The sequence below is a fragment of the Mytilus edulis genome, chromosome 2 (genome assembly GCF_963676685.1).
Source record: "Mytilus edulis chromosome 2, xbMytEdul2.2, whole genome shotgun sequence".
Classification (NCBI taxonomy): Eukaryota; Metazoa; Mollusca; class Bivalvia; order Mytilida; family Mytilidae; genus Mytilus; species Mytilus edulis.
This window is the reverse complement of record NC_092345.1, coordinates 62937209-62951701: the sequence shown is the minus strand read 5'-3', so window position 1 is coordinate 62951701 and position 14493 is coordinate 62937209. Positions and strand designations below refer to the sequence as shown.

General features: G+C 32.9%; 1 protein-coding gene across 1 annotated transcript in view; it reads left to right on the top strand.

Annotated features, from left to right (window-relative positions):
- The window catches only part of LOC139512631 (collagen alpha-1(V) chain-like), a 74422-nt gene that overhangs the window by 4121 nt on the left and 55808 nt on the right, over positions 1 to 14493 (top strand). Inside the window, exons 2-5 of the mRNA XM_071300378.1 lie at positions 6210 to 6350; positions 8089 to 8317; positions 11720 to 11882; positions 13961 to 14455. Of these exons, the coding sequence (XP_071156479.1) occupies positions 6210 to 6350; positions 8089 to 8317; positions 11720 to 11882; positions 13961 to 14455 (1028 nt within the window). The remainder of the gene's footprint in view (positions 1 to 6209; positions 6351 to 8088; positions 8318 to 11719; positions 11883 to 13960; positions 14456 to 14493) is intronic.

Below are 14493 nucleotides of genomic sequence, written 5' to 3'. Positions count from 1 at the left end.
TACTTAATAATATAACCAAACAAGAATGTGTCCAAAGTACACGGATGCCCCACTCGCACTATCCTTTTCCATGTTCCATGGACCGTGAAATTGGGTAATAATCTAATTTGGCATTAAAATAAGAAAGATTATACTATAGGGAACATATGTACTAAGTTTCAAGTTGATTGGACTTCAATTTTATCAAAAACTACCTTGACCAAAAACTTTAACCTGAAATTCCCACTTTCATTTTCTATGTTCAGTGGACCGTGAAATTGGGGTCAAAAGTCTAATTTGGCTTTAAAATTATAAAGATCATATCATAAGCAACAAGTGTATTAAGTTTCAAGTTGATTGGACTTCAGCTTCATCAAAAACTACCTAGACCAAAAACTTTAACCTGAAACTCCAACTTTCATTTTCTATGTTCAGTGGACCGTGAAATTTGGGTCAAAAGTCTAATTTGGCTTTAAAATTAGAAAGATCATATCATAAGCAACAAGTGTACTAAGTTTCAAGTTGATTGGACTTCAGCTTCATCAATAACTAACTTGACCAAAAACTTTAACCTGAACGGACGGACGGACGCACAGACGGACGGACGAACGAACGAACGGAGCCACAGACCAGAAAACATAATGCCCCTCTACTATCGTAGGTGGGGCATAAAAAATACAGATCAAGTACAAATTTGGAAGCGTGACTTTTATCATTCTTCAGTTATGCCCCTTTTACCTTTATATGCCTTATCATATGCAAGCAGCCTCAGTCTGCTGTCTCCCATGGACACATTCTACTGCCCATTTATTTCTTTATAACAATACTGTCATTGTTATCGGTGGCTTGGACGAGCCAGATTGTCACGGGATTGTGGATTGGGAAAAATACGGTCGTGCCGGAAAGAACTGGGAAAGAAATGCCATTTTATAAGTTGTGATTTGTTAAGCGTTTGTGGTGTCATTTTACCATAGAAAATGGTACCCTTTGAGTCCTTTATACAAACCTCAATATTTGAGCTAGGATGAAATTTGAAAAAAATAGGCAGGACAGGAGTTTTGAGTAAAAAAGAGGCAGGATGAGACACTTGCAAAAAAAAAGTCAGGACGACAATTTAGGTAAAAAAAAGTCAGGATAAACTAAAAAAAAAGGCAGGACCTAACAGAGTGAAAAATAAAAAGGCAGGACAGAGATTACAGCTAAAAAAAATGCAGGTCAAAATTTTTCATCCTAGCCCCCCCCCCCCCCCCCCCCCCCCCCCCCCCCCCCCTCCCATAAAAATCAAATGGTAGCTCCCTTTTAAATTAATATTAAAACAATGTTCATATAAATTCAATTAAGATGCGTGTAACAACAAGTCATAAGCCAATTCTATGTATACCATTACATTATAAACTGATATTGATACCATAAACTTATACATCAGTATTATTCTAAATTGTCTTTTAGTGTTGTCAAACCGGATTTTCACGGTTAGCCATAACCGATTTTCTTGTTACAAAATAGATTTCCGGTTTGACCGTGCGTCTCGTACTGAAATTCATATGTGGGAAATAATAGCACTACTTCTTTAAATACATATTAATTAATGCACTAAGCTTTTAAACTATAATCACTGAGTGATGCTCTAGTAAGGGAGCTACTATGTGATTTTTATGGGGGGAGGGGAGGAGGTGGCTAGGATGAAATCTCTGTCCTGCAATTTTTTTCTCACTCTTTTCGGTCCTGCCTTTTTTCTTAGTTTATCCTGATTTTTTTTTACATAAATTGTCATCCTGCCTTTTTTTTTTGCCAATTTGCTCATCCTGCCTTTTTTTTTACTCAAAACTCCTGTCCTGTCCTGCCTTTTTTTCAAATTCCATGGCTGTTTTGCCAGACAAGCTGGGGCAGTTTAACACCAGAGCTCGTCCCATATCAAAAAGTGGATATTTGCCCATCCAAAATAGATGCCCGGCTTCGTCGCTTCTGATGTCAACTAACGGCCTTGGATTTATATAGTTTTGGCACTAGAAGCGATGAAGCAGTTCTGATTTAAGGTTCATGTTGACCCTTAAATTGCTAAAATGGCTGCATTTTTACCTCAAAATTTTCTCTGACTGAGTACAGACAAATCTGTGCATCTTGAAAAAATGGTAGGCATAGCATCAAACAGACAACAACCTGAGCATAGAACAGATAACAAATCAAGCCCCACTAATGGGTCTTCAATGCAGTGAGAATATCTTACACTGGGAGGGGAGCTGCAACTGACCCCTAAATAATAATGCATACTAGTTCAGGGAAATGGACATCACACTAAACTTTGACACATATAAACATATCAAAATAATAAAATGCACAAGACAAACAAAGGCTAGAAGTTCCTGAATTGGGACCGATGCATAAATTCTGCCTGGTTGATAACTTATAAAAGGTAACAGGAGAAACAAAGCAAATTGACAAAGATCAACATAAATTAACAAAGAACTGCTATTAGTTACTGACATGCCAGCTACAGAGTCATGCAGACCTCAATTAAACTGATCGAAAGATAATGAAAATCAAGCATAATCCATCCAGTAAGGGATTTAGTATAATAGTATCATGTCAACATAAATTGTAGGAGGAAAACATAACTCTTACATTGTATCACACCAACAACTGGTTTTAGAGCAAATGTGTGTATTTCAGTTCCAAAAATCAATATTCCCAAAAATACATCTGGAATGACTTGACAATGGTATGAAAAATATATCTCCCTTCAGAAAAAGTCTGTTTAAGGGTTTTGTAAGCTTTTGAGGTGAATGACAACATTTTTGTGATTTTTATACAACCACAAAAATTAAAAAGAATTTGGTTGTATATTGGTATCATGTCGTCAGCGTCGTCCAAAGACAGATGGTGTCCAGATAATAACTTTAATATAAGAAAATAGAAATCAATATTTGTAGTTTCAAGACAATAACTTTTGTAAAAGTGTATGAATCTTTCTGAAATTATACCACAAGATTTCATACTACTAAGGGAAGGTTAGGATTGACTTTGGGGGGTTATGGCTCAAACCATATATGAATTCGGGGCAAAAAAGGGAAAAAACATTGTTTTTTTCTGGTTAAAGGACAGTTAAGACAATTTGAAAGCAGTGTAAGGTAGGTAATCCAAAAGTTTTGTTGGAACTACTTCACCTGCTGTAAAAAATATGTATTGGAAATTTGCCAATAACTTCAATATAAATAAACTCCATTGGAAATTTGCCAATAACTTAATTAAGTATAGGTAAATGTAAATCTTTGCAATTTAAACACAAGGTTTGAAACCACAAAAGGAAGGTTTTGATTGATTTTTGGGGCTATGGTCCCTTTGGATTAGGAATAAGGAGTATAAAAGGGGCCCAAATAAGCATTTTTCTAGTGTCCAGACAATAACTTGTGGCAAAGTGTATAGAATTGCCTGAAATTGTGTCATAAGTTTCCACACCACAAAAGGATGGTTACGATTGGAGTTGTGGAGTTATGACTCAATCTGTTTAAGAATTAGGGGCAAAAAAGGGGAAAACAAGGGTTTCCTGGTTAATGAACTACATGTATTACTTTAGCTTTGTTTGCTAGTTCTAGCATGAAATATTTTAAACTATTTCTAGAAACATCAAATACTGTGATTTGAATACATATAATAATTAAGAAATTATGATTGTTTTGAGTTTATTAGCTTTAAATTTATCTTTAGAAATTACAATTTATTAATATTAATTTTAACCATGACTGTATATCATTTTATATTTTAATTTTCATACGACCGCAAAAATTTTAATTTTTTGGTCGTATATTGCTATCACGTTGGCGTCGTCGTCGTCGTCGTCGTCGTCCGAATACTTTTAGTTTTCGCACTCTAACTTTAGTAAAAGTGAATAGAAATCAATGAAATTTTAACACAAGGTTTATGACCACAAAAGGAAGGTTGGGATTGATTTTGGGAGTTTTGGTCCCAACATTTTAGGAATTAGGGGCCAAAAAGGGCCCAAATAAGCATTTTCTTGGTTTTCGCACTATAACTTTAGTTTAAGTGAATAGAAATCTATGAAATTTTGACACAAGGTTTATGACCACAAAAGGAAGGTTGGGATTGATTTTGGGAGTTTTGGTTCCAACAGTTTAGGAATTAAGGGCCAAAAAAGGGCCCAAATAAGCATTATTCTTGGTTTTCGCACAATAACTTTAGTATAAGTAAATAGAAATCAATGAAATTTTAACACAAGGTTTATGACCACAAAAGGAAGGTTGGGATTGATTTTTGGAATTGAGGTCACAACAGTTTATGAATTAGGGGCCAAAAAGGGGCTCAAATAAGCATTATTTTTGGTTTTTGCACCATAACTTTAGTATAAGTAAATAGAAATCTATGAAATTTAAACACAAGGTTTATGACCATAAAAGGAAGGTTGGGTTTGATTTTGGGAGTTTTGGTCCTAACAGTTTAGGAATAAGGGGCCCAAAGGGTCCAAAATTGAACTTTGTGTGATTTCATCAAAAATTGAATAATTGGGGTTCTTTGATATGCCGAATCTAACTATGTATGTAGATTCTTAATTTTTGGTCCCGTTTTCAAATTGGTCTACATTAAGGTCCAAAGGGTCCAAAATTAAACTTAGTTTGATTTTAACAAAAATTGAATCCTTGGGGTTCTTTGATATGCTGAATTTAAAAATGTACTTAGATTTTTAATTATTGGCCTAGTTTTCAAGTTGGTCCAAATGGGGGTCCAAAATTAGACTTTGTTTGATTTCATCAAAAATTGAATAAATGGGTTCTTTGATATGCCAAATCTAACTGTGTATGTAGATTCTTAATTTTTGGTCCAGTTTTCAAATTGGTCTACATTAAGGTCCAAAGGGTCCAAAATTAAACTAAGTTTGATTTTAACAAAAATTTAATTCTTGGGCTTATTTGATATGCTTTATCTAAATATGTACTTTGATTTTTGATTATGGGCCCAGTTTTCAAGTTGGTCCAAATCAGGATTCCATATCAAGTATTGTGCAATAGCAAGAAATTTTCAGTTGCACAGTATTGCACAATAGCAAGAAATATCTAATTGCACAATATTGTGCAATAGCAATTAATTTTCAATTGGAGTTATCTTTCTTTGTATAGAATAGTAGTTGATAATATATGTTGGAAATTTGCCAGACATGACTATGATGTCATTTTCTATTTTTATTTGCCAATAACTTTATGTAAATAACTTCATTGGAAATTTGCCAATATAAAATGTTGCTGATGAAGCTTTTTTTCCTTATCTTATCTAAAATGTTTTTAGATAATGTATGTTGGACATTTGCCAGACATGACTATGATGTCATTTTCTATTTTTATTTGCCAATAACTTTATGTAAATAACTTCATTGGAAATTTGCCAATATAAAATGTTGCTGATGAAGTTTTTTTTATTGTTTTATACAATAAACAATGTATATATATATTCACTTTTACTACCAACCAATCTTTACCATTCAGTGATAACAAGCACTTTATTTTACATTTTAATATTTTATGATGTATTTAAAAGAGTAGTTATTGTTGCAAACTCCATTAGAAATTTGAATTGATATCAGTTTTGTAAAAAGGGAAACGGGGATGTGAAAAAAAAGGGGGGGTTAAATTTTTCTCATTTCAGATTTCATAAATAAAAAGAAAATTTCTTCAAACATTTTTTTGAGAGGATTAATATTCAACAGCATAGTGAATTGCTCAAAGGCAAAAAAAAATATTTTAAGTTCATTAGACCACATTCATTCTGTGTCCGAAACCTATGCTGTGTCAACTATTTAATCACAATCCAAATTTAGAGCTGAATCCAGCTTGAATATTGTGTCCATACTTGCCCCAACCGTTCAGGGTTCAACCTTTGCGGTCGTATAAAGTTTGCGAAGCATCTGGTTTAATAAGAAAAACAAATTTGACATGAACCAACAACTTCTGAAACACAGGCTCCTGACTTTGGACAGGCAGATAAAGAATATGGTGTCCTTAAACATGTCTGTGAGTGCTCAACCCTCCCCAAATCTGGGATAGTGGTCACGGTGGTGTTACAGCACAACATTAGGACAAACTTTGAAATTCTGTTGCAATTGGCTAAACTCATCAGATCGATACAAAGCAGAAAGTTTAGAACTTGACAATATCAGCTATTAAAAAAATTGAGAATTTTTTTCATTTTTAAAGTGTATAAATATTTTTTTCCTTTTGTTCCAGGTGCAACAGATTTATTAAAGGTAGCTAATATAGAAACAAAAATATCAGGAACCCAAGATGGCATGTGTCCAGGGAGAGATGTGGCTTACCCCCTTACAGGAAGTGAAGAGCTCAACTTTCAGCTACAAGATGCATTTCCAGGTATAACTGTGAATTATTGTTCGTATCAATTAATATTAAAAAGGTTTTTTGTAGATTTTTTTTTATTGGTTGGTTGATTGATTGATTGATTGATTGATATGTTAATTGATTAATTGATTGGTTGGTTGTTTGAATGATTGATTGATTAATTGATTATATTCTCCTCATCATGAATAATGCTGATTATAAAATCATGTAAAAGTTATTTGCTTTTGCTGCTATCATGTTTCTAAACCAGATTTTTCAATTTGTGTAAAAGATTAAAAGGTATAAGAGGTGTTCATTTTATTTTTTTATTCTTGAATAGGGTTTGTCATGAATGTAAAAAAATCTTGAATAAATATGTCATTTTTGTCTCTCCTTGAAGGAGTCAAAAAGGGAGACATAAGTATTCTGATTCCAGCGTTGGTGGGGTTGGCAGCAGAGTCAATTTGTGGTACTTCAATGATATATATTGTATATAGTTGTATTAGCATTAGCACCTTATTTCCTAGGAGTGATTTGGCCCTGCCCCCTCAGTTATACATGTATGGTATATTGACTTTAAAACTTTTGCATAGTTTATATGTATTAGTTTGTGATTACATGTAGGTCTGTTCAAAGGGAACCATTAGTGGTAGGTCAAGGTAAATATTGATATGCAGTTAAATAAGGATTAGCACATCTCATTTTCCTGGAGAATATTTGGCCCTGCCCCTCAATCATGGTCTACTGACTTTAATACTTCGGCTTAGTTTACACTATGTATTAGTTTGTGATAAGTTCAGTGTAACTGTAAGGTGGTCGATCCCCTTATGATAGCATAAATAAATGATATTTGGTATGCAGTTGTGTAAGCATTGGCACATCTCATTTCCATGGAGATTTTTAAGCCGTGTACAATCAGTTATGGTTCATTGACTTTGAATATTTGCATAACTTACATGTTTAAGTTTTGCTGTTTTAATTTTAACATTTGCATTATCAAAATTACAAAAAGTCGAAACATTTCTCTATGTTAACTTAACAGTTGTTCCCCCTGTATATAAACTGTATTTACTATAGTTTTATTCAGAACCCTATTTTTTCTAGAAAATATTTTGTTTGAACAATTTTTGTTGAATTGAATTTGAAATGTTATACTTATAACATGTATAAAGCTATCCTTTATAAAGATTTAAGAAATCTATTGCTTATTTATTTAGATTTCTTTCTATCTTGAGAAGTCAAGAAATTCCTGAATTTACAATCTGCTGTAAATAGTTCAGTCTCACATTGAACCACAAGTACATTTGATTTGGTTCAAAATTTGGATAGGTTATTATTATGCATAAAAGGTACAACAAAACAATCCAAAGAAAGGCTACCACACTGTACTGAGGATGTGTAGGATTATATACATATATATAGTATTTATCAGTAAATTGGCATTTTATGACAGACTTGAACCATTCTAGATGTTCTATGAAAAGTCATTCACTTTTACCAGAAATCTAATCTTCTCCTGGGATAATTTTGTATATTGCAGAAGGGAAATCGGTCTTAAACTGATGAATCTTAAAGAAAAAACCAGATGCCCTATATTGTACTACTTTACTTAACATGATTGTTTGATGAAACGTAGAAGTACAGTGATTTAAAATCTGTTTTTTATCAGGTTTAGATTAATGTAAAGATATATTACTTGTATTTGGAAGAATTTCATTAAAATGGACGATATATATTACAAGTTCAAATTATATCTATATTTCAATTACAGAGGGTATTCCAGAAACATTCACGATCATCTCCACATTTAAGCAGGGGAAAATCGACCTTGCTGATGGGAAGAAAAAATTGAAAATTCCCTTGTTGACCATCTATAACCAAGAAGAGGTTAGGGAAATCCTTAGCTTGTATGTTGGTTCACGGACATTGTTTCTCTATAGTGACAACACAATCAAAAATGACAAGCCAGCTAGATTCAACTTTAACACTAATGATGATAGGTGAGAAATTGTTTTTTTTTGCCATAGTTATAAATCAACCCATCTCAAATTTATTTAAACAACACAATATATCAAGGATTAATTCATAGCTATGTGACAACAGATTATACAGATATTCTTTTATTGTTATATGTTGGAATTTCTCAAAATGTGTCAAAATTCACTCTAGTCTCTATTGTGTTCAATTCAATGATTTTTTTTGACAACACAGATGCCGAGGGTGCACTCTTGCTGAAGTTTTCCTCATCCAAGTTCTAGAGTTTTGCCCCTTTAAATCTTGGAAATCGCATTTTTTACATTTCTGCAATCTTTCTTCAGTTTTGCTTATCCAAATTTTATGAACTCACACACAACGCTAAGATCCACAACATGCAGACAAATTTCAATTTGGATAGTTATTCATTCTTCCTAGTACACCAAGAATTACTGATTTTTAATAATAAAAAAAAAGTCATCGTCAAGACGAATGAATTTAAGTTTTGGTCAGGTCCTTTGCTTGTTCATACTACAAATGTGGTATGAATCAAAATTTCAGTTATTATTTTTTATACAAAGTTCCTAATTGTTTACATCCAAGTGGTTTGACATTAGACATTTCTATTAAGCTAATATATGTGTATGTAAAGTTTATATTAACCAATTCTTTGAAAGGTAATGCATTATTTCATACTTAATTTGACTAATTGACTCTGCAGTAATCATATTTGATGGTTACGCCCAACAAAGTGATGAAAGTCCACCCTAGAATTATATAATCTTGACCTTTATTATTCATTTTTAGCTCACCTGGCCCGAAGGGCCAAGTGAGCTTTTCTCATCACTTGGCGTCCGTTGTCTGTCGTCCGTTGTCAATCTTTAACTTTTACAAAAATCTTCTCCGAAAATACTAGGCCAAATATAACCAAACTTGGCCACAATCATCATTGGAGTATCTAGTTTAAAAACTTGTCCAGTGACCCAGTCAACCAACCAAGACGGCCGCCATGACTAAAAATAGAACATAGGGGTAAAATGTAGATTTTGGCTTATATCTCTGAAACTAAAGTATTTAGGGCAAATCTGTTGCGGGGTAAAATTGTTTTTTAGATCAAGATCTGTCTGCCCTGAAATTTTCAGATGAATCGGACAACCCATTGTTAGGTTGCTGTCCGTGAATTGGTAATTTTAAGGAAATTTGGCTGTTTTTGGTTATTATCTTAAATATTATTATAGATTGAGATAAACTGTAAACAGCAATAATGTTCAGTAAAGTAAGATCTACAAATAAGTCATGACCAAAATGGTCAGTTGACCCCTTAAGGAGTAATTGCCCTTTATATTCAATTTTTAACAATTTTTTGGTAAATTTTTGTAATCGTTTACAAAAATAATCTCCTCTAAAAGACTAAAACTACTAAGACAGATTTAACCAAACTTGTCTGCAATCATCATTAGGGAATTATGTTTTAAAATTGTGTCCGATGACCCTGCCCGTGAACCAAGATGGCCAACATGGCTAAAAATAGTACATAGGATAAAATGCAGTTCTTGGCTCATATCTCTGAAACCAAAGCATTTAGAGCAAATCTGTCATGGGGGTTAAATTGTTTTTAAGTTCAAGATCTATCTGCCGTGAAATTTTAAGACCATTCAGGCAACCCATTGTAAGGTTGCTGCCCCTGAGTTGGTAATTTTAAGAAAATTTTGCAGCTTTTCGTTATTATCTTGAATATTATTATAGATAGAGGTAAACTGTGAACAGCATTAAGGTAGATGGGGTGTCTAAATTATAATCCATAGAATTTCTTAATAATTTGCCAAAATGTAGTTTATGTCCTGCTTGTTTAAGAACATTAATAAAAAGAATGGGTCACCGGACTTATTTTCACACTACAGGTTGTGCAAAATTGTCAGATTTTGTATAGATTATGCATGGAAAACCCAATTTTCGGTCATAAACGAAAACTACACCATAGAATTTTGAGATAAAATATGAGAAGATAGCTCCAATAATATTCTTTCAGATAAGTAGAAGAAAAAATGGGGTCACCGGACTCGTTTTCTTGCTACATAATAAAATGGGTAAATTCCTAACACATTCTATTGTAAAAGTAACACTATCTGAATTATCTGCCCTTGCATTTGAGTTGTCTCCCCTTATTTGGCAAAGTTTGAAAAAAATGAATCAAACAAAAGTATTTGTTTTTTGGTAAAATACACCCCTAAATATGATAAAACATGGCATTTTCTATATTATAATGAAAAATCTTACACATGAATTACCTACTAATCTCAAAATTTGCACATTTTATCAAAAATCTAGACCTTGATTTCTGGTATTTCAAAATCCAAAATGGAGGAAGACACCCTATCTACCTTAATGTACAGCAAAGTAAGATCTAAAGATAAGTCAGCATAACCAAAATGGTCAATTGGCCCCTTAAAGAGTTATTGACCTTTATAGTCAATTTTTAACAATTTTCATAAATTTTGTAATTTTTTGTAAATTTTTACAAAATATTTTCTACTGTAACTACTGGGCCAAGTTCATTATACAGATAGAAAAAATTGTAAGTAGTAAGCATGTTCAGAAAAGTAAGATCTACAAACACATCACCATCACCAAAACACAATTTTGTCATGAATCCATCTGTGTCCTTTATTTAATATGTGAACTTGCACACAGCCTGCACGGTTAGCCACTAGTCTGATGCCCCAGACTAGTAAAAATATCATTCGAACAAGTAAGTTTTTGCAAAACTTTGTTAGAACCTATAAGAAAAATGTCAGTATATTGGTCATCGCACTAGTAGTTGAAAAAGATTTTGGTGCAGACTGTGCACATAGACCAAGGTGAGCTACACAGGCTATTTAGAGCCTCTAGTTAAAAGTTGAATTTAAAGGCTGAATTTATGAAACAAGTGCACAGATTATAATGCAAATTTACCACATTTTTGATTTGTATATTGTTTGAATAGAAATTCACATGGACCACACTATCTGTCAAAAGTCTGCATCATTTAAAGATAACGGTTAACCTTTAATGGTTATCCAAATTAAGCATTGCTACAACTTTATTATTGCTATTTTGTGTATTTATCCCCTATACAATGTACATGTATTACTTTTTTTGTGATAATTTTTCATATCATGCTACTCTCTTGATATTGAAAATTATTATCAGAAACTAAGGAGGCATGTGACGTTGTCAATATTAATATCAATTCTAACATAGACAAATTAACAATAAACAGATCAATGGTCTTTCAAACTCAACATTTTCTCAGACATATCTAGTCTTGGGGCTTTCGCTCTTCGATGAGATTGAAGCTGAGAAACACCCTCTTGTTTGAAGCACCACCCATATCTATAAATATTATAATTTTTCTCTAATTAATTATCCATTTATTTTGTATATTTCAGTTGGCACCGAGTTGCTATAGTAGTACAAGGTCAGGAGGTTACAGCTTGGTTAGATTGTGATGCTCAATCGCCAAAGAATCTTAAACGAGACATTCCAGCACAAATGAGCAGAGAAGGACTTGTTCTTATTGGCAGGGATTTTCAAGAATCAACCTTATTCAATGTGAGTTAAAATGTATTTATATTCTAGATCATGCTAGTCAACCATAGGTTTTGTCCCTCAACCATGACCTACCCCTTTCATATCATTAATTGTAATAACTAAAAATAAGGTTCAGATTCTCACCCCTGTACCATTTACCTTTTTTAAAAATTGTCATTAATACAAAAGACCTTTACAGTACACCATAGAGGTAGATTTTGTCCTTGGGAATAGTGCCCACTGCTAAATGTAAAACTGTATAAATATATCACAATCTGTTTACCGGTAGATCTTATTCACTAAACTATTTTGTATTCTGAGATCTTTTTAAGTACACTATAGCTTTTGTCATGTGTGGGCAGGGTTGGCAAAAACCCGGGTTTTATGAGTATTGCCCAACCCAGTGGGAAATACTGGGAAAACCTGGGTTTTACTGGGTAATACTGGGCAATACTGGGTAATATAGAATACTGGCCTGAATTTTAAAGAGGATTCATTTATAAAACACAAATGCAATACATTTAAGATATATATAAACCTATTTTTAATTATAACTACATGTACGTTTACTTGTTTGAGAGTCCTATAAGACATACATGTACAAGTGTATACCATACATTTGAGAAAGAATTATTCTAACAACTCTGAGATTATTGTTTTCAAGTATATATAGCTAATATAAAGAATTGACCAATTACATATAATAAAAATCACTTTGAAATAATTTATATGTAAAAATGTACATAACTAATACTTTAACTAATTAATAAGACAAGTAATTATTCAGATAAGAACATATGTTTATATAACAATAATCAGCCTTTTCATTTCTATAAGAGTTAATGACAAGACCCTGTAGGGTGTTTATTTAGCAATCATGATTGCATATACATGTATAGAAATTTAATTTACATTCCACATAAACACTGCAATAAAATGTTTAGATTATTGAAACAATGCTTGGAAATCAAATTAACAAAGAATCCTAAAATGTGTAAATCTTGTGTTTCGCCTACATGAAATTTAAGTAGAGAAGAGAATGAAATTGAATTTTTTAAATGACTCTCAATGGTTATCTGTATAAAATGTATATATTTAGCTATAATACTATGAAACTACAACAAGTCTTTACTATTTATTGTTGAAAAAGCTTAAAAAATCATATTGCCCAGTATTACCCATTTCTGGGAGTATTGTCCAGCCCGGGAAAAGCCCCAGTAAAACCCAGGCAGGTTATACTTTGCCAACCCTGTGTGTGGGTACTAGAGGTCATACTGTACTTCTCATATCAACAATTGTGAAATATATTTAAAACAGTTTATATTCAAACTTATTTACCTTCTATATATTATAATGGCATAACCCAGGCCATTCATTAGGAGGCGGTACCCGGTACTTTTACCCTCCTATGCTATTGACAAGTACCGCCTAAGTGTAGGAATTTGTATATAAGATATTCATGGAATAAATTGAAAAGTACCACCTAGAAACGTGGAAAGTACCAGTCAACATGAAAGATAATGAAACCCCTGATAACCGTTACTAAAATTTCTTTACTTTTTGTGTAATTTCTACCTCAGGAAAAGATAACCTTAGCTGTATTTGGCAAAAGTTTTACGAACTTTTTGTCCTCAATGCTCTTCAATTTTGTACTTTTTTGGCCTTTTTTTAACCTTTTCGAATCTAGCGTCATTGATGAGTTCTTTATAGACGAAACTCCCATCTGACGCACATACATATTTTCAATCCTGGTATCTATGATGATTTTATTTGCACAAGAACTTTTAAGTCAACAAAGTATTGTCATACACATTTGAAATTCCTAAGTGCACTAAGATATATATATTAAAAAAGATAACACCAAATGAGAGAATATTCAGTTTCTCAAGATGATTGTAAAAAAATTAAAATTAAAAAGGGGATTTACTTTTTTAAATAAAATGACCAAATACTTAGTTGAATAAGCCAATCCCATCAATTTAAAAAATTCCAGAAATTGTTTCATACACCAGAAAATTGAAACAAGTTTATGTCTAGATCCTAGATATGAAACAAAGGTCCTTAATCCTTATACATTTGATCTTGCTATTGGTTTATAGGGATTAATCCAAGATCTAGCAGTACTACCAGGAGATCATGGTATGAAACATTGTATAGAGTTCTGTCCAGAATGTATGGCGGGTCCAGGTAATGGCGTTAAGTCTGAGCAGCCTCCACTCCCCATCCATACTGAAGATGGTGGTATGTATGTAATGGGTGGTGACAAGCTTGGAGGTGGAATGCCCTTACTTGGTAAAGATGGTGCTGCACTTCAAATGGTAGGTAAAGATGGAGCTGGCATTCAAATGGTTGGAAAAGATGGAGCTGGACTTCAAATGGTTGATAAAAATGGACAAGGACTTGCTTTGACAGAGAATGAAACTTTTGTGCCATATTCTCCAATACCAGGGGGTGATAAAAATGGAGGCATGTATGTTGATGGTGGATTAGGAATGCCAGTTGGAGGTGGTGATAAAAAGACTGGAGGGCAGTTTGTTGTTGGAGATAAGGTTTACGATAAAGAAGGATATATAGTTGGAAAAGATGGCAGTCTGGTAACTTTGTTTTCTATATATTGTACATTTAAATTACA